Source organism: Anser brachyrhynchus, assembly GCF_964034855.1.
Source record: "Anser brachyrhynchus genome assembly, chromosome: 3".
Classification (NCBI taxonomy): domain Eukaryota; kingdom Metazoa; phylum Chordata; class Aves; order Anseriformes; family Anatidae; genus Anser; species Anser brachyrhynchus.
Genome location: NC_137696.1, coordinates 34,001,470 through 34,021,588, shown reverse-complemented (window position 1 = coordinate 34,021,588; position 20,119 = coordinate 34,001,470). Strand labels below are relative to the sequence as shown.

Genomic DNA, 20,119 nt, shown 5'->3' with positions numbered 1-20,119 from the left:
CTGCAATCATCCAGGGAAGGCTGGAGGAGGCTCACTAATCTTTAAATATAATCCCAGCATGTGTATCCTATTCCTTTTGCATCTTGTTATGTCATTCCTGTTTTTCTGTTTTTCCCACTTAAACTGAAATTTATTAAGCCAAACAAAAGATTTTTTTCCTATCTGTTCCCCAATTCAAACATCTAATTTTTGAAGAACTGGAGAAAACGACTGGTTGGCTGAACTCCCATGGTAAGAGTCAGAGCTTCCTCTTTTACTTAGTCACACAGCTCTCTTGCCTGCCTGTGGAAGGACCAACTGGCCGTCTCTCCCATTCGTTATACACACTGCAGCAGCATGCTATGTTCTCAGCTGGGTTCAGAGCCCCACTGTGCTGCATGCTCTACCAACACCTGAAAGACAGTGACCTTGTCCCGAGAAAACGCAAGAAAAGCTACCAAACAACTTCAAATCATCACAAGTGCTTGGATGGTAGACACAAATGGCCAGATTCCTGGGGAAAAAAGATGCCCAGGAGTCCTTTCACTACAAATTTTAGTGCACCTTATCTTCATTTGAGGTGCTTGTTATTAGCCTCCTGCCACTTCTCTAGCTGATAGAGACATATGGAGTAGAGGTCACCGCATTCATTTCTTAGCCTGTTAAGATTTCCAGCAGTTCGTATCTCCAGGAGGAAATATATAGGAGGAATACACAGGAATTCTGCTAATGAGAGTGGACACTTTGCTCTCTATCCTCATATTTGCTGTTCCTCCTAAAATACAGTCTTAAGACAAACTTACTGCTGAACTACATATGTAACAGAAAACTTCAAGTGAAGGTAAAAAAGAATAAAGCATTCACAAATGACTCACATTATCTGGTTTGTGTAGTGAAAAGTTAACATATTGAGGAATACGTCTGGACATTTTTAAAGGCATGTTGGTAATGCAGAACTTCTACATTAGTCTCTCTCTATTATATCTCCATTCATCATTCCCTTTCCCTTACTAACAGAGACTAAAATATTAAGTAACATGAATATTGACTAATACAACTGTCTACTTACATACTGGGTTCTGCAGGCATTAATGACAATGGCAACAGAAGCAGACTTACCACTTAAGCAGCAATTATTTTCAGTGTTTCTGAGAGTGAGAAGCAAAGGCCTTCCTTGCTCTCAGAAGACAAAAAACACATTTGTGGCTGAAAAATGACTATGCCTAGTTTCTGTTCTCTGGTGAGTTCTTTGGAAAGTCCAAATACTTTCCCTTCCCTCTTCTTTTCAAATGAAATAGTAATAATAATAATAAAAAACATTTTGTGCTTTTCTCCTTAGATAAATACAGCTAGGACCTTAGAGTAGAAACCACTCAGATTTGAAATTTCCATCTGGATAGGAAAAAAAAAACTTTCATTGTGTGATCAGAGCATGATACTCATCTGTGAGAAAATATGACCTGGCCACGCTGCAAACTTCTTGGGAAGTCACTTACTACGCTGAAGAGCAATTTGCTACGTGTAACACTTTATATATTAAGTATAGGCCTTCATGCATTTGAGGACCTGAGTTTTCCAGCAATGATTATCAACATTCACTCTCAGTGAATGCTAATAAAGCTGATGCTCTTTTTTCTGAAAAATAAATTCCCAACCCAAAAGTGAGACACTTTATCAACCTTTCATTTTCAAAGACTTCAGAAAAAAAAAACAAACAGGACTGCCTATTAAGGAGGAAAAAAAAAAAGAAAACAGAAACACCAAAACCCACCCATCTCTTCCTCTATAACTCTAGTGATTGGCCTCTGGGAGCCTCAGGAAACACTTTCAGATTATCAGGTCTGTATGTTTGACAACATATTTTCCTTAGCCTTTATCTTCACCTTTACCAGATGTACAAAGATGAAAAACAGCCAAGTGAGGGCATCTTGTTTCTTCCTTCACGGATATAAAACAGCATTGAAAGAGTTCCATTCAGGAGGGTTCTCATTGTGTTTTCCAGCAGAAACTAATGCCTGAAGCTGCTGGTAAGTGGCAGCATCCTCTGCAGCCTGGCAGCAGGAAAGCTCAGTCCAGAGCTGGGCTTCTCACACACATGCCAACATCCTCCCTTGGTTCTTTGTTTTCAGGCAGTAAGCACGCCTCAGGTCCTCCTTCTGATCTCCATTAACCAGGTCTGCCTCTGGAGCTCACAGAAGTGCCTAGTGGAAGCACAGTTATCCCAACCACCGAGTCACCTCCTCATCCACGCATGCAAGTACTACGGCCAAATTCCACCCAGCAGTGTTTCTGGTGGCAACCTGACTCACTGCTGCCCAGTCAATACACACATGTTATTTTCCAATATATTCTGGCATTCAACATAGACAGTCAGGGCTCCTAAACACTTCCTTTGAATATAAAAGAGAACACCCTGCAGCTGTTCCAAAGAAAATGACACTTAGCAGGGAAAAAAAGCATGGGGGGTGGGATTAACTCACTGATAAAGCAGGATGTACAACGCACTGAAGTGAGCCAGCAGGAACCGAAAAGCATCCATTCCTCCATCCAGGTAGGAAAGTAACGGCAAGAAGTTAATTGCAAATAGAGGGATATAGAATTGACATTTTGATCCTTCAGAAAGCACCCATGCTGCGTGGTCAGAACATATTCTGTTAAGGCCTGACCCTTCAAATAAACACAAAGAAATTTTAAGATCAAAAAGGAAGTTAGCCAGTTACTACTCTCACAAAGTGGTTTAAAGGCCTCCTTTTCTTCCAGCTTATCTGTAGTCACTAAGCCTTAAACATAATGTCAAAACCAACATCATGTCAAAAAACTGCCCGAACACATATACACAGCAGGAATCTACAGGAAAACCCACAAAATCTGAGCTTGAAATTTAAAACACAAAGTTACTGACATTTCCTTATGGTATCTCCTGCTTTTACACAAATAAATTGCTCTTAAGTACAGGACCTTGTGGGTGTTATCTCAAATCTTCCAGGCCAAAACACAGACAGAAACCAACCCCCCTCCCCCAAAAATGCCAAAATTGTCAAAAAAAATCCAAAACAGTAAAAAATGATATATCTATTTCTGGAATTCTTTTTTTTTTTTTTTTTACCTTTAAGTACCTAAGTTATCATGAATAGGATTCGGAAGACGAGCTTAAAGATTTCCCTTCATATATTTGTCATAGAAATACTCAATATCATTACCAGTTCCCTGGAGTACAGTCATGATCATTTCAATCACCTTTTTTTTTTTTAATTTTATTGAAAAAATAACGGATCGTAACATGCCAAAAGCAAACGTTCACGATTAGTACAGCAAAAAAACAACTCCAAACAAGCCTTCTAATTTCACATAGTACTTTTTTTTGTTTAAGTGACTCATAGATGCCTAATATGTTTTGTATTATTGTACCGCAGATCGGCCTCACCATCTCAAGTACATACTCCCATTTTTTATTACTCTGTATTGTTGTCTAAGGCATAATAAAGAGATAAAAACATTTGTGGGTCACTCTCACCAGCCATGGTGTGAACACATCACTACAAGACGTCAACTTACAGAAGCTCCACCCTTAAGAGTTCTGAATATCTTATTTATAAGAGTTACATAACATGATCAGATGCTACAGCCAAAATATGAATTTATTGTTGCTTTAGATCCCCAGGCCTTGTACCCTTGAGGAGTTCAAAATACAATACAATATTCTGAGAATTTTAACAAGCTGTTTTTATCACCAGGACTGCTCACAAGATGTACCAGGCTTCATTGCCTCTTGCATAATGATGAGCTGGAGTCATATAAACATCGCCGATCTGATTCTCTAAGGCCACACTTCTAAAGCTAAGTGAGGCCACCACCACTTTCATGAGAATAGAGGTAAAACCTTTCTACAGTATAGACCTAAGCGGGGGGGACAACTATCCTGACAAAAAATTGTAGTATAGACTAGGCGTAACACAAAGGTTTGCACACCAGCGGCTTAGGGAAAATTGACTCCTCATTCCCCATGAAGATTAAAGGCAAAAAAGACAGTTCTAATTTTTGCCTGTCAATGATATGTACTACCCCAACACTGCCCCTAAAGATGTTGCTCAAAACAAGCATAGATTGTTTATTTTCAACATACAATAGCCTCAGAAGTAATAGAAAAAGAAAACAAACTGGACATGCCACTTTAATCGTGCATTTTGAGATCCTGATTATACTTTTATTTTTGTTTAAGTGAGCAGAAGTACCTGACATCGCTGTACCAATGTCACTGATAAATGCTATTGCTTATACACCACGCAATAGCCCTCCTCACAGCAAGTCCAAACCAATAATCTTGCCAGAAGATTACTTCATGCCCTTAATGAAATTAATGCAGTAGTGATGGAAAAACAAAAAGCTTTCTGCTACAACACCACTGAGAGGACTACAGAACAAGCAATTCTCCATGCAAAATTTAATTCCTTTTTATTGATGGTCTCCAAGATACATATATAGTATTTCTTGGACTTCTGAGTTTTTTGCACTACCTTTACAGTAAGTACTTTGTAGCATCTCGGTAGAACAAAAGCATCTACATCTGACAGCGACACTGCTGCTCTCAAGCCACAACCCACCTGCCTCTTTGTTCATCTTTATGTGCAGAATAGCAGTGCTTCCCAAAAGTTTGTGTTATTTCTCTTTATAACTAGTTTTGAAACCCTGCAAGCAACACAGTAGTGACTTACAGCTTGGGAAGAGAAGAAATATTAGATGAATATTCATTTAAAAGTGTTATGATTCCTGTCCCAGTTGCAGAACTGCTACAAAGGTGTGATCATTTAATGAAACATTCACTGTCAAACTGGGCAGTGATCAGAAATTGCTGTACATTATGCTGTAACATTGTACTGTTCTAACTTAACAGGGGGCCATCCAGAAGAGAGAAAACAAACTGGCAAATAACAGGATAGGTTTTGTTAACCAGTCTGTGCAAGTTTAAACATTTCATTCAACAAAGGGCACTTCTGGATACGTTTGGGTCAGTCTTATGGGGCTCACACCAAAGGATGTTGCATGTTAGCTGAGCAATGCAGTGAATTTTTCCAATTGTTTGAACCACTCTAACCAACTATGTGACACCCTGAATAATTATTTCTTTAAAATATATAATGAAAGAATTTAATACAAAAATAAAAAAGCAGGAGCAAACTCGTTTTAGTTATATATGGCAAGAAACCAAAGAAAGAGTAGATGTTTGCAGTTTGGGCTAGCTAAGGCCTTAATCTTTATGTATTATTCTTTCTTTTGTTTAGGATATACATCCAGGTAATACTTCATTTTTTCTTTGCCATCTATAGTGCCCTGAAGTCCCTTAAGGCAGCTTTTATCTTCTTTTCTTGATACATGCCATCAAACTATGCTTCCAAAAAGAGTTGTCATTAGCAAGGTAACCCTCAAGGCACCAGATTATACAGCTGCCTGGTTCATATCAACAAGAACTGGGAAAAATATTCAACCACTTTTAAATATAGCTTTGAAAGCATGCAGTTGAACTTGTCTATACTATTTACTTGGAGTCTTCTGTAGTCATTCCATGCAGTAGTAAAATTTACTACAATTTTCCTCCAAGGCAATAACAAGTAGAGCTTTGTAATAGCATCAGGTCTCTCTCCCTTCAAAGAAGTTTTATAAAGCAGTAAAATCCTCCTATCATAAGCTGCACTTTAGACCTCTAGAAAGTCTGGAATGGTTTTAATATTTAGTCAGAACCATAGATGTATCTATTATTCTCCTTCCCACCCCCGCCCCGCCACTGGATTCCTAGTCTTCATTTTCTTTATAAATGCCTTTTTCCCCCTCTGTCTTTTCTTGCAGCTCAGATATTCTTCCTCCATTCTCTTACTTATCAATTATTTGCTGGTGGGTTTAGAGAAAGACCCATACGGAAACAGGCTAGTTAGATCAGCAGAGCAAGTAGCCTGCCCCTACTCCCGCACATCTTCATATGTGTAAAGGAGCCCCATTGCCAGTTGTGTTACATATCACAGCTCAGTCAACACACAGAGACGGGTTCTTTCAAGAGCACACACTCTAGCAGGTCTGTGTCAAGGTGTAAGCATGAACCTGTGGCTTCCATTACCAATATTAATTACTTCTCCCAGAAACCATTTCCTTGCAAGTTATTTCCATACATGAAGACTGGCACTGAGAAGCAGAGGAGGTATTATTTCCTGCTTTGGGGAAATCAGATTGCCAGACATCACAAAGAACCCCACTCAACAGTCCCCAAGCTGACTGTGAACACCATGTTTTCTTTGTTCTGACACTGCCCCCCAAAACATACATTATCAGCAAGTGCTGGAAGAAAGATCCTGGACTTGATGCACCAGTTCGTTGATCTGACACAGTAAATACTCTGTTCCCCACATAACAGGTTTCTTCTTCCTTATCCACCTCAGTCTTAGCTATCTTTGAGTGTTGGTTGTGTAAAAAGTGGAGAATTCTCGCTCCAAGAAGTCTATGATGGTTCAAACCTGGTTTTAGAGAGCCTTTCAGCTATATGGTATTACAGTTTGGGATATTCAAATGATCTTCTTCCCCAGCTGTGCTATTGCAGCAAATAGTGTCATAGATGAGAATCAAAAGAATGGTCAATACACAATTTGTTTCTCTTTAACCAGGAAGTTTACCAAATTATAAAACCATTCCTGATACAGACAGACAGCATCACGGTTGCATCACATATTTTAGTTTTACAGTACGCCTATGTGCAGAGTAACATATCAGTAGCATATTTGATCTAAGAGGCTTCTGAGATATGTGTAACTGAGAACAACAGAGCCAGTGAGCAGATCATTCCCGATGGGATGCATCACATCATATAACAGAATGTGTAATAACTCTTACCTAAAGCTTTCTGGGTATTCAACAACAGCCATGTTGATAACATCCAGCGCATGCTGATAGTGCTTCTGAGCTGAAAATAGGAGGGCCAGTAGATGCAGAGAATTCATGTCATCTTTGCACAGCTGCAATGCTTCTTGAAGATGTTCTATAGCATCGGAAATCTGGGGTAGAAATAAAAATAAAACACATTTCTCCTTCAGTCCTGCATTATACCTCATTCCCAAAGGTAAGAACAAATATAGTCATCAGGGATTCTGAAGAAATCTTACTCAGGCATCTGATGAGAAAGACTTCTATCTGAACAGTCTGCCAAAATTAACAGGCTGCATTGCTTGAAAAAACCCACACGTTCTAAAGAAAAGAGTCTGCATATTACTAAATTGCTGCCTATAAACAGGAGCAGTTGTCCTGATCCAATCAATCCCCTCTTCCTTTGGCACGATGTTTCTATGCTGTAAGCAGATCCACTTCACAGGTCCAACTCTCAACTCCATTTTCTACGATGGGCAGCTGCCTCTTCACCTGTGTGACAGCATTACAGATCTTTGCTGCATTTTGTCTCTTGCAAAGACTGTACAGGGCCTTTCATTATCAAGACCAAAAAAATAAGTATGAGTGCTGAAGGGTAAAAGAGGCAAGATTCAAAATGCTATCAGAAAAAGAAATACCTTTCCTAGCAGCTAGGTGAAGAGCAGACCTGACACCCAGAGCAGAGCATATCATTTAAAATCAAGTGCCACTTGACAGAAAACATCTATAATGAATACAGGTATATCACATGTTCTTTGTGATCCAATAACTTATTCTAGGCTATCTATTCAAAAGAGAAGTTCTTAGTAGATGTTCTTAAGATCCTCTAGTGTTTGAAATTACTGTTATTTAAATTATTCCAGTTCTGTGTTCGGCCCGGGACGTCTCCAACAAGCAAAACAGAAAGATGTATAGATTTCTTTTCCTCCTTTCTTCCCCTAAAGAGATGGAGAATGCCATTTCTTCTTTCCTGCTATGAGAACTTCCCACCTCTCAAAGCTCTGCAGAGGTTCTCCTGCCCCGGTGTACCACCACCATGGAATTCCCACCGCTTCCAAAGATCCCTCGGGAAGGCAGGTTGTACGTAACAACGGAGAGCAGCAATTACACTGCCTGCAGTTACAAATTTGTTGACCATCTAGATCTCAGACATGCTTCGTGGAAGCACAGTCCATATTTTACTCATGGGACAACTTCACTCTAATGCCCAAATGATTTTTCATTCTTATAGTGTATAAAACAAGCCAAAGTACTTAACTATACTATTACTTGCATGGTGACTCCATGCAAGCCTGGAGAGAAGTGATTGACCGATCCACAGATGTAACCCCCAACTGGCATCCGGCCCACTGCTTCAAAACTGCTGAGTGTCCTGGCCTAGGTTCAGATATATGACTGAGTTCTCAGCTTTAATGAATTACCGCTCGTTGGGGCAGCTACTTTAATGAGCTACATGTGTTGTTACAGCCTACTGTAAAGGTAAACGTATAGGCCAAAATCACCAATGTTCCCTCAGCAGCTTCCTAGAATGCTTTTTCATTACTATGTAAAAACAATACCAACAACGAGACTACTTGGAAACAGGACAACAGACATGAGGCTGCTGTAGGCCCCGATCTGCCAGTCTATGAAGCACTGCAGGAGGTACGCCAGAGGCGTAGAAATTCAGCTTGCTAAAGCAAAACTGCTATCAAGATAATTACCTTCAGGACTAAAAACACTTCTCAGTTTTTCTGTTTCTGTACCTCAGACCCGCGCAAGTGGTTATTACTAAATTTCAAATTTGGGGAAAAACAAATTCATTAGACAAAAACAAATCTATAAACCAGACCAGAGTGGGCCTTGAGCAACCTGCTTCTTTCCAGGTGACCCTGCTTTGAGCGGGGACTGAACTGGGTGATCTCCAGAGGTCCCTTCCAAATGCAACTATTCTGATCCTACTCAATAATTCAAAGTTTGTGAAGATGACCCTAATTTGCCAGCATGAACCAGATGAAGAGTAATACTTGCAACTAGCGTCTCTGTTGAGGGACCTTAGAAGTTGTAAGGCTACTTGACCTTACTTGCATGGGAATGTGCAAACTAACTTACACAAAGCAGCAAAAAAGTTAGCTGTGGTCACTCCTACAGACCTGTGCTTGCTGAACAGGCACTCACGTGTGGTTGAAATGGATGTAATCTAAAATAATTTTCCTCTGTTCTTTATCATAGGTCATGCAACAGCTACATCTCATTTCAGTGCTGGGAGACAACTCCTTCCTGTAGTACCATCCATCACAGGCAATGGATGGTTATGGAATTTAACATGCTCCCCTACACCTGATTGCTTAAATTCAGCCCAAAAAGATTCTTTAGTGCTGTAACACCATTAGTAGCCTACATAGTTTTCCTGCTGTGTAATTAGAAACAGTGGACGAAATATAGGCAAGAAAAAATACCCTTTGACATTTTCTGGAGACTCTTTTCCTCTACAGGAAGCATTACACAAAACAACCTGCAACAGACCAGATGCAACAAAATTCTAACTGAATTTCAAGAATAACAAAAGCAAGATATTTGGCAGCAGTCAACGCAAACAGAGATCATCAATCTATTGACAGATGCCACAGCTTATTTATTTAAGCAACTATGTAATATGAGAAAGATGGAAGCTGGCAGCGCAGGTGGCACTCTGAAACTTCAGGGCTGTATCAGAGGCAGGCTGCCAGTTTAAATTCCCTACAAGTGCTACGCCTTAAAGTAATCTTATTTCAGCTGGACCACAAGTCCGAGTGGGGCCTGCAAACAGACGATGCTACCCTTCCCTGATTCATCATTCTGTTAATAAATATACCGCACCCGTTCTGAATGGCACATGGGTATATTCAGATCACACTGATCAGGAAGCAATGATACTGCAGAAATAGCACCTTGCAGCACTACCAAAATAATCCCACAACGTGGATTGTTTGGGCTGTCTCTTATAATAGAATTTATTTAGGTAATGCTACATGCTTCCTTAAAAACAATGCTGGGATATTACAATTCCAGGTATAAAAAAGAAAACAGTATGAGTGTTAAACATAATTCACAACGGTAGAATGCACTTGCATTTTTAGAGTGGTAACTCGAACAGGATCTCATAAGCATTCGATCCAGATGAGTTTTCAGGCCTTATATTTTCACATCAGTTGAGAGTTGCAGTTAATTAAGCGTTACAACTATTCCTTCCATCTGTCATTATAGCATGGGGATTACGGAAAGGAGAAAGCTTCATTGACTGGCAACAACCTCCATTCAAAATAAACTTGCTACAGTCCACCAAACCTCAGGAAAGCAACCACAGACAAAACTGTGAGTTAGGTTATTATTTAATTCGTACTACAAATTGGTTTTCATCACCAGAAAAATCTAGGCCAGGACCTCAGCACAAAAGCTACATGTTGCTCTACAGCAGAGGAAGCACTAGTTGGTCTGGGAGAAACAGAGAACAGAGCTAACCCCATCTGTAGTGCTGAATGGAAACAGAGCTCCTCTCCTGGGGCAAAGTAAAGACAACACTCTCACCTCCCTGAAACCAGGATAAAAAACACGGAGAAAACAGCTGAAATGTTTTCTTTGGTGTTCATAACCAATGTTTCTTATTTTTACATCCAGACACTTTGGAAGGCAGTCCATGTTTTCTGGATATTGCCACTTGAAACTTCAGGTCTGTTGGCAGCCCACGGATGAAATTGATAAGTGAGACCTCTAATTCTCAGCTGCTGGCCCCTGGCTGTCTTTGCCTTCCTATTTTCATGCAAAGAAAGGTCAAATCAAATATTAAAATGGTACGAAAACCAATATGTTGTTTTTATGTGTCCAATAATGATTTACATGGCATTCGAGGTCAAAAACGCCAACACTGCCCAAAACGAGAATGGAACCAGCGCTTAAAATTAACAAGAGCGCTGACTCTCCAGAGTCATTTCCATAGAAACTGGCCTGCTAAAAAACAAGGCAAGGCATTAAAATCAGTGAGCTTTAAAATGCTCGAGCTACCTTGTTTGTGCTGATCCAAACGCTGTTACCACAGAAACAGGAGGAGCAGCCGAACCAGCAGCCGGGAGCCTGCTTTGTCCGTCGGCTTGGCCAGCCGCCAGCGGCCCTGCAGGTGGGGAGAGCCACCACAGCACATGCTGACCCCAGCCTGATGGCACCGCCACTCCGGGGGAAAACCAGATTGAGACACGCCTCACAGAAGGGGGAGTTTTACTCTATTTTGATGAAAAGCCCGCCCTAAAATGCCATGGAGCTGACCTCAACCCTGTGAGAGCTGCTGCTGCCCACCAGTGATTCCGGTGGTCTTTAAGACAGTCACATGCACAAACACCAAGCATAACATCTTTCATTTTGGTTGATGATGGTCTTCAGGCTGCCAGATCTGTGACGGGCTTTTTATAATCATTCCCTGTCTTGTCACGTACTCATCACGTGTCGGAGGGAAGCTCACGCTTTTCCATTTCCGTTCTCCTGTGCCCAGCACTGACACAGACTAGTACTATCGGAAACATTTCACAGTCTTCCAAAGAAGATAAATTGCTCAAACTTTGGCACCCTACCGGTCAAGTTGTCTCTTGCTTTGTTCCACGAAAACATTCTCTTATCGATGCAAGCTGATACCTAGATGTTTCAGCGTTGGGTAAGGTACCTCATTTATTGACCTTGACTATGGAAACAAAAAGGCCTATTGCTGAGAATAACGTTTGGGTATCATCTTATAACCTACTGTGTATGGTACTGCAGCATAGTCTGATGAAAGCCCTATGACATCTAATAGTTAATGCAATCTATCAAAAAAAAATAAGGTAACATTTATCTTTCAGTTAATCAGAATGAGAACATATTAGATACTTTAAATAATTAAGCATATTAAAAATGCATTACCAAATGTTTATCATTAAGTAAACTGGCAAAAGAAGAGTAGGATATTTTACAGCAGTCTAAAAATAAAGATGTCTCAGGTATCGTCTCCCTCTCCAAGCATGCGTTAAAGATTTATATCTCACCGGATGGAGAAGAGCAGGAGCAGCATAGCAGGGCTCAGGCTGACACTACATAACGCATTTAGATCACACATCTAGGGTAGCAGGGGTGACTGGCAAAATATCAAAGATGAAAATACACAGGAGAAGTAGACAAAAGAAAGTGAACATGAGGACAAGAGACTGAATGGGAAGAACAGGAGGGTAAGGGGATGATGAAATGATGCACACAAAACAGAAGCGTAAAGACGGGCTACAACTGGAGAAAAAGAAAGGATAATAAGTTAAAATGCAGTACACCAGTAACAGTGAAGACAAGAAAGAACAAATGACCACAAAAATCTTTTTACTTTGAATATTTGAATATTTATTTTCAACAGCAGTTGAAAAGCTGTAATGCTTTTACTCATGGCAAGGGGCAAAAGGAGCAGCAAATCAGACAACCTCCCTAAGAGGCAGATGCTGTGGGATAAAGAGGGGTTGCTGGATATTTTTTAATCAAAGACCCTGAGCAACCTGCATCATAAAGCAGCCAGTAGGCTGATGACAAAGTAAAATAAGCCATTTTAATTATCCTTTCTTATTGCAGGCTTCCTCACAACACACTGCTCTCATTATGAAAGGGTTACAAAAGTGACATTATCGAGAGTGTGCTCTCTTGGAACAATTAGTTTAACCTAATGAACACACAGCTCTCCTAATTAGCTCAAGAAAGTAAGAAGGATCCAACTGTTTGACTGTGACGTAGACTAAGGAGAGAAAACTGCAGCAAGCAGAATGCCTGCCAAAGAAGGAAAAGATGATGAAATTTCAAATTTAGCTATAGAAGCATTTAATAACTAGGGGCTGCTCTAATAAAGTCCTTGGCTTTTAAAAAGAAGGGACAGAGAAATAAGACAGCGCAGTGTATTTTCTGATCATTTTGATTTTTATGAGCTAACACCCGCAGCAGTGTTCAAATGCCAACTAATCCCACTCGCTGCAGCGCTCCAGCACCCGTCAAAGCCTAACGCCGAACGTGCCCAAGTAAGGAATAAACCAGTCCCCAGCGCTGAGAATGTGAGATCTGGTGTGATACAGAACCAGGCAGTAACAAGAGAGCCTCTGGAGCAGCCTGCAGCAGGGCACAGGGACACGGCATGATACCCAGGGAACAAGAATAAATACCTCTCACCCGCCCTACCCGGACAAAGTTGCTTGGAGCAGGAACAGCACTGCTCAGAGTTAGGGCTGAAAGCACACCCTAGGGAAGACCATTCCCCAGGGCCACATGTACTACGAAATTACTGCTTTAAAAAGAAAGTCTTAAACGTATTCTGATTGATATTGGTTATAACGTAGGCAGGAAGGGACCCTGTTTAGCATAGCTTAATCTTGTTCATTTTTACCACCCTTCTCTCACCCTCCTCACACCTCAGTGGTTGGCAATTATTGCACGTACCTGTCTGACAAGAGCCAGCTGCAGGGACAAGTAGAGGATGATTTGGTGATCTTCTGGGCCCAACTCACGTGCTCTTCAAGGACAACCACACAACACAAAAGGAAGCAAGTGTTAGATTGTACTTTACAGAACTCCTTTGCCACAAGTCACAAACACAGAACTAAGCCCAGTCCTGTCCTACATAACTCAACCAGTAATGGAAGAGCACACTGAGACTTGACAAAAAGCATGCTGATGCTCACCTGGATAAGGCAGGCTCATGGGAATAGATGTGAGAAACACAACTGTCGGGAACTTAAATGCTCAGTCATTAAACATCATTTAATGTTTTGGAACTTAGATATCTGATGGAGAAAGTAGCTCTTAACTCATGACACAAACCATTTAAGCATTATTTTAAGTAATTTGGGTGAGGGGAGATAGTTGTCCAACTTGCTCCAATACTGACACTTTAAAAACAATAGGAGAGGGTTGGGTTAGCATTGAAAAGTAATCATTGTTTCTGCTATTATTGTGACTATGAGCGTGTGGAGGACTAAAGATCAGGAGCCTGTGATGTCAGCTAATGTCCAAACACACCAAATATCCTCCACCCTACAGCTTCTAGTCTAACTGTTGACAGCAGACTCCTGATTTGGAAAGGGAAGGCGCTGCAGGAGGACTGAGGATTTGATGGCAGGAGCTGAGCCTGGACCAGAACCAAAGCCCTTGCTTCTCAAGCTAGGGCTTCTCCTGTTAACCCAGTTTGGACCTCTCAGACACCACCTTCTAGTCCATGCCAGGCAGAGAGGCACACTGCAGAGACTGCCTGGCTACTGAGCACTGCAGCAACTCCAGCACCCAACGTGGAAGTCCTTCACACGAGCAAGGCTGGTTGCAGGAATGGGCAGCTGGCATGAAACTGCAGCCCACAGAGAAGCCCTTAAACAGGGCAACGTGCAGACAAGTTTTGGGGACCTAAACTAGGAGCAGCGTTGGTCAATGGCTCGTGCCACGTGGGCAGCCCAGCTCAGGACCAGTGGATTACCGCCTGTTGATCCACAGGGAGTTGCAGATGCATGGAGCTTGCTCCTGGCTCTGTCACACAGCAAAGCCGTCACACACTGGGGAGGTGGGAAGAGAAAGGACCCTCACAGCAGACTGACACTGACGACCCCTTTTCCAGGCTGTGCTCCAGGATGACAGGGAAGGTGGTCAAAGTTTCTATGAGGGAGAACTGACAGGCTGACAAGGCTGGTGGTTAGAAACCCTGCCAAAACTATTGATTTGCTAATTACAATCAAGCAAATAAAAGTCACAGAATTACTTCAGGAAACAAATCACAGACCATTTTAATGGTGGCCACCTCCCAAATGCCACCTTGGCCTGTGAGCAAAAACCTGTTGGAATTAACTTTTGTAACTAATGGCTCTAGAACTAATTAATTTAGCATGGACTGAATGTGCCCTACAACTCTGCAAGTCAAGACAGCACTCAAGGATTCTAAAGCAATGCCAAATACATCACAGGTGCAATTAGTACAGGCAAGTCACTTCTCTCCACTTTCTTTAAAGATTTTAAATAAAAGTCTGTAAGGTAGAATCCAGCTTTGCCCCAAACTGTTGGGAGTAGGATGAGCCACCTCTTTTGCAAGCAGCACCTACAAAATCTTCAATACTCTCTCCAACAATACATAACAGGAAAGTTCACGTGGGTCTACGGGAGAAGAGATTAATGGTGCTTTTGGAAAGAGACAGAGTCATTACGTTACTGTTCTGCTTCCTCAAAAGGTATTAGAAAAATACTTGATCCAAGCCTCCAGCTCAAAAGGCCACTCATAAGGATGGCTACAGGCCAAACCACAGCCTAAGAAATCCTAGATGTACTTTAAAAAGAGGTGGAAAACAAGGGGGGAAAAAAACAAAAGGAAACCAAACCCAGGCATAGAGATACTAGTAGCTGCTGTCACGACACCCCTGCTGGCTGAAGCTTGAATACCTAATTTCTGGCTAGAACCTTGTCTGCTTCCTAGCTAGAGTTAAGATGCCATGAAAACAAGCCACAGCCAGTGGGAAAGGTCAAAGGATAAAAATAAATGTAGTTTAAAAGCACTGCAGTACTGCAATTACAGAAAAATTGGGCAGTAGTGAAGGTATTACACTGGAGTCTGGGAACTGGTGTGATTTTAAGTATACTCCTGATCTAAATAGTGACAGTATAAATGTCTTTTTAAATACACATTTTTAAATCGTTCAGATCCCCATGGGGTAAATATCCATAATTACATTTGTGGTTTCAGCTTGACAAAAGTAAGTTTCCACTACCATGTGCTCCTGCAACCACTACAAAAACAGTGCAGGAGAAACATGCCGGACTCCCCCTTGCTCAGCATCAGAAAAACAGCTAGGATCCAGTACCGTGTTCAACCTGCTACACCCATACTTCGAAATCTCAGATCGTCTTCACTTTTTGTAATGCACTTATGACCACACTAAAACCAGAACGAGATACTTCATCCCAAGACTTTGACCATATAGGCTTCCATTTAGTTGCCATCTGAGCCACTATGCTTACAACGTTGACTGCCCTAACACCTGGTGTATTTTGGGTGATGTGGCTTAGTTGTAACAGGGTCACTTGCACCTCACCTCTCTACCACAACAGAACTGTCAAAAAGGGTTTTTAACCTCACGCTACCAAAGGAGTTTTACTGGAGGAAGCAGTAGTTGCAGAGGAGTTTAATTCACAGGTACTTTCAGTGTGTAGCTACTGACTGAATCAGACACCCCACGAAATACAGCGGGGAATAACAGGAGAGTGCTGACTACTTTGTATTGCTAACTCTGTAGCTCTTTTCATTACAACATCTCGTGCAAACATTCATTAGGATGGCAATCATCTGCTCCCACTGGTAGGCACACTGATGCCAGGTGACCCCACAGCAGCCTACACCTCGGTGGTGAAGGTATTCTCCCACCAAGAGGGATTTTTGTGTTTAGGCCTACTTCACACAGGAACAGAAGTAAAACCAGCTTTCCACATTGTCCTGCTGGCACCGCACAATGAAGCTGCATCTCCCACCACTGTAGACTCCACTACAGCTAACTGAGGGCTAAGTTTATTTCTTTTAATGGTAGAACAAATACTCTCATCTTCATATTCAACTAAATAATCAACACATTTTGCCATCACAGGAATGGTTTTGACAGACTGTTGCTGAAATCTACTGAACTATTTTCAACATTTGAGACAACATAGCCTTACACACACACAAAAAAACAACATTAAAAATAATTTATTCTGGATTCATCAAAAGAACTACATAATGGAAGAATCAGCAAGATTCCTACTCACCTCTCCAAAGTCTGAAGTGCTTTCTTGTTTAATTCATCCTGAGTGCTCTTCAGAGTAGCTGTAGGACAATATACAATGTGATTTAAGAGCTGAATTCAATGTTTCAGGTTCAATAAAAAATGTGCAGCGTATTTCAAACCAGGAGCATAAGAACTGTAGAAACCTGGTGGTATCTATGGTCATGGATGGAAAACATGCTGTTTTATTTTTAAAGAAATGTACAAAACCAGTATTTTAACTCAAAATCTCAATTTTATTCTTAAATAAAATTCTTCCAACTCCGTTGTCTGAAACCCTGAAGCATTTTTGTTAACATATGCCACTGAAGGGGTCTGGGAGGAGAACGGGACATACGTTAACAACATACAATGAGCATGCCAGGCCCTCTGCCAGGCCAGCGTATACACTGAAGGCCTTAACTAGCAGGATGTTCCAACTTTGTAGATACAGACCATCACCACCACCATCTTCATGTAGGTGGGTGTTGTGGGTGGAACAGGGAACACCAGGAGCCAGAGCTACAGCTCCACAACAAATCCCTTAATAACACAACAAACTTTTAGGTTATTTCAGGTATGACATTAGCCACTCACTAATGCCCCAGTTGCTGCCTCTGACTGATTAAGGATCCTACCCACTAGGCTCACTTCTCGATGTGTGAATTAATTCTGGTTTTGATGTGAAGAACCATCAAGTTCTTGTTATGCCAGGGTATCATAAGATATCATTATCATTAAGAACAAAGGGAATAGAGGAAGAGCATAGAGAAATAGGACTCTCTTCAACGCAGAATATCTGGCAAGCTAGCAATAAAAGTTCAGAAGTATACTGGTTGCCTTGCTCCAGTTCTTAGTTTCCAGATTTTACATCGCAGAAGTTTCTTGTTCTACCTGTCTTGAACTTGAGAGCTACTGATCAAAAATACAAAGAAGTGATGAGTAGTCAGTTAATCCACCAAACATCCACCTATAAATACATTTCACTTCGTATATCAAGTCAATATAAGCTCCAGAATAGAAACATTGTAAAGTAGAATATATTTCAGAAAAAAAAAAAAAAAAAACAAAAACACAAAAACAGATAAAATTCAAATATCCTTGTAAGTTAAGAGGAAAGAGTTTCATTCTTCTAAAAGTTGTACAAATGTAATCACTTTAGATTCTGCAGCACACTAGTTAGTGAAACATCGCAAATAATTTATTTTGCGTAAGCAGTTATAGTCACCAGACCTTTTTTTTTTTTTATTCCTAACACTTTCCAATAGCTCTTCAAAACACCAGCTTCGTTTGGGAAGAATCATAAAGATCAAAAATTGCTTATGCCGTAAAATCTGCTCTACGTAGTAAAAACCAAACAAAAAAATTGCAGTTTAAAGAATGAATTTGAAGACATGCACTTTCATGCAAAATGCAACATTTATAAAAACTGGAAACACTTCACTCTCAATAGCCTTAAATTCAGTATTCGGGTCTACTGCCAAATACTGAAAAGTAACAGAACTGGAGAGCTTACAGAAAAAAAATAAAAGAATTAATATTGACATTCACATAAAAATGCTTGTGGAGACACTGGAAAGGATTTGATTATAGCTATAAATGTTCACCCAGAAAAATACCAGATTCTGTTTCTTATGGAAACTGCAAGATTCCCTACGTAAGTAACAGCAGTTCTGGAGATGCCACATGATGAGGAAGATGTAAAGAGATTTTTATCATTTGCCTCAAAAATAAATGCAAAATGGAGAAGCTAGAAGAACTTTCAGGTTCAGTCTAGTAAGACTTTTTGACTGATGACTGATTAACTTGTAGTCAGAAAGTAAGAGCACAAAATATGTTGTGGAAATGAAATGATTATTCTACAATAACACTCAGCTTTGACTCTGCACTGCTAGGAAGCAGCATGCGAGTCCCACCTCCCACAGTATGAGCTGCATATTCAGTTGCAGCTAAATTGGAAATCTGGTTGTTTGTCTCTAGATTTGTGCCTGATTTTGATAAACAAAGTTTGAGTTCTGCCATTTGTACAAAAAGGGTCTTTTTTACACTTTGAAGAGAGAAACTAGGAAAAAAAAACAATGAAGAGCGATTTGGGGTGGGATACAAGAGAATGCAAGCTGAGGAGACAACTGAGCAAGTTCACTGGAAGGATGACTTGATTTTAACTAGAAACATAAACTGAGCTCAAACTGCAACTCTCAGGCTCTGGCGCAGCATTCCACCACACAGTCTTCATGACCGATCCCAAATACGCACACCATGTACAAAGGCCACGTACAGAATGATGGAAGAAGTTAAGAGATATCTCATGGACAGTAACGGTTACGTTCCTCCCTCTCCTTTAAAATGGAAAAAATCCACATTTCTACACAAAATCTATGGCTGCAAGAGAGGCTGTGCCATTGTTTGTTACCTCAGCATTGCAAAATTTTTAAACCAAAGTGCAGAAAAAATGAGAGCAGAATTTGGAAGGTCAATTTTGAAGGACCCTGTACCCTTGTACCTCTAATGCAGCAACTGCTGAGTGCGTTTTTAGCACATTTAAGTTAGTTTTACATACATTTTATAATAGCTACGTGCTCAGAAGGTGAGCAAAACTCCCAAGTAAATTTGTACTGAAGGGCAGACAGAAGCCGTAAGTTTAAACATTTCATAGCCTGGAAACATGTTTACTGCAATCTTTTAGGTTCTTTCCACTGCTCCTCCCCCAAGTATTGCTAGGTCTCCATCATAGATAATATTTATATGCTTGATGAATAAATACAGTGATGATATGACTCAGTGTTTAATATTTGTGCCTCAAATTTACAAAATCTGTGCAAGTTCCTCCTACTCCCATGCCCCCCTCATGCATCCTCTTTCCATCTCCCTACCGGAATGAATTACTTTTTTCTTAGATAGTGAGAAGTCATCATCTCTGCAACCTGCTTAGATCACCGAGAAGCTCTCACTTCAGCCAAAGAAAAGCTTGCACTAAGGGGACAGAATTAGATGACTGTAACTAGACCTCTAAAGCTGTGCTCCTTTCTCTAGGACTGATGGCACTAACAAATTTTCAGCATCTACTCAACTTTACCCACTATGAGCATGGCTGCTACAGTTCTACTAACAAAAAGGTTGTATGACACTTATTATTTAGATGAAAATAATAGCAGAGCAAAGCACGGTCTGATCAAAGTAAGGGAGAGAACACCAGGGAGTCTAAGTTTCTGTAACAGATATTCCTGTAACACACAGAACTTTTCAAATTGCACCTTAGGAGCCCAAGATTCATTCTCAAAAGCACTCTGGATTTTAAAGGAGCTTTAGCGTTACCAGAAGTCAACAGGATTTTCAACAGTTTGGTACCCAAATAAAAATAAAATACAAGCTCTAAAGTCACATTTGAAAACGGACAAAGGTAAACTCTGTGTTAGTGAGAAGGTGCAGCACAGTAGGTGTGAATGCACGGAGTGAAACAATGC

General features: G+C 40.7%; 1 protein-coding gene across 5 annotated transcripts in view; it reads right to left on the bottom strand.

The window, feature by feature from the left end:
* The window catches only part of TTC7A (tetratricopeptide repeat domain 7A), a gene marked incomplete at its 5' end in the record, with an annotated part of 172,914 nt that overhangs the window by 81,234 nt on the left and 71,561 nt on the right, over positions 1-20,119 (bottom strand). For all 5 annotated transcript variants that reach the window (XM_080588231.1, XM_080588230.1, XM_080588232.1 and 2 more), the window contains 3 exons: positions 6,853-7,013; positions 13,327-13,399; positions 16,660-16,717. In XM_080588231.1, coding sequence (XP_080444357.1) covers positions 6,853-7,013; positions 13,327-13,399; positions 16,660-16,717 — 292 coding nt within the window. The remainder of the gene's footprint in view (positions 1-6,852; positions 7,014-13,326; positions 13,400-16,659; positions 16,718-20,119) is intronic.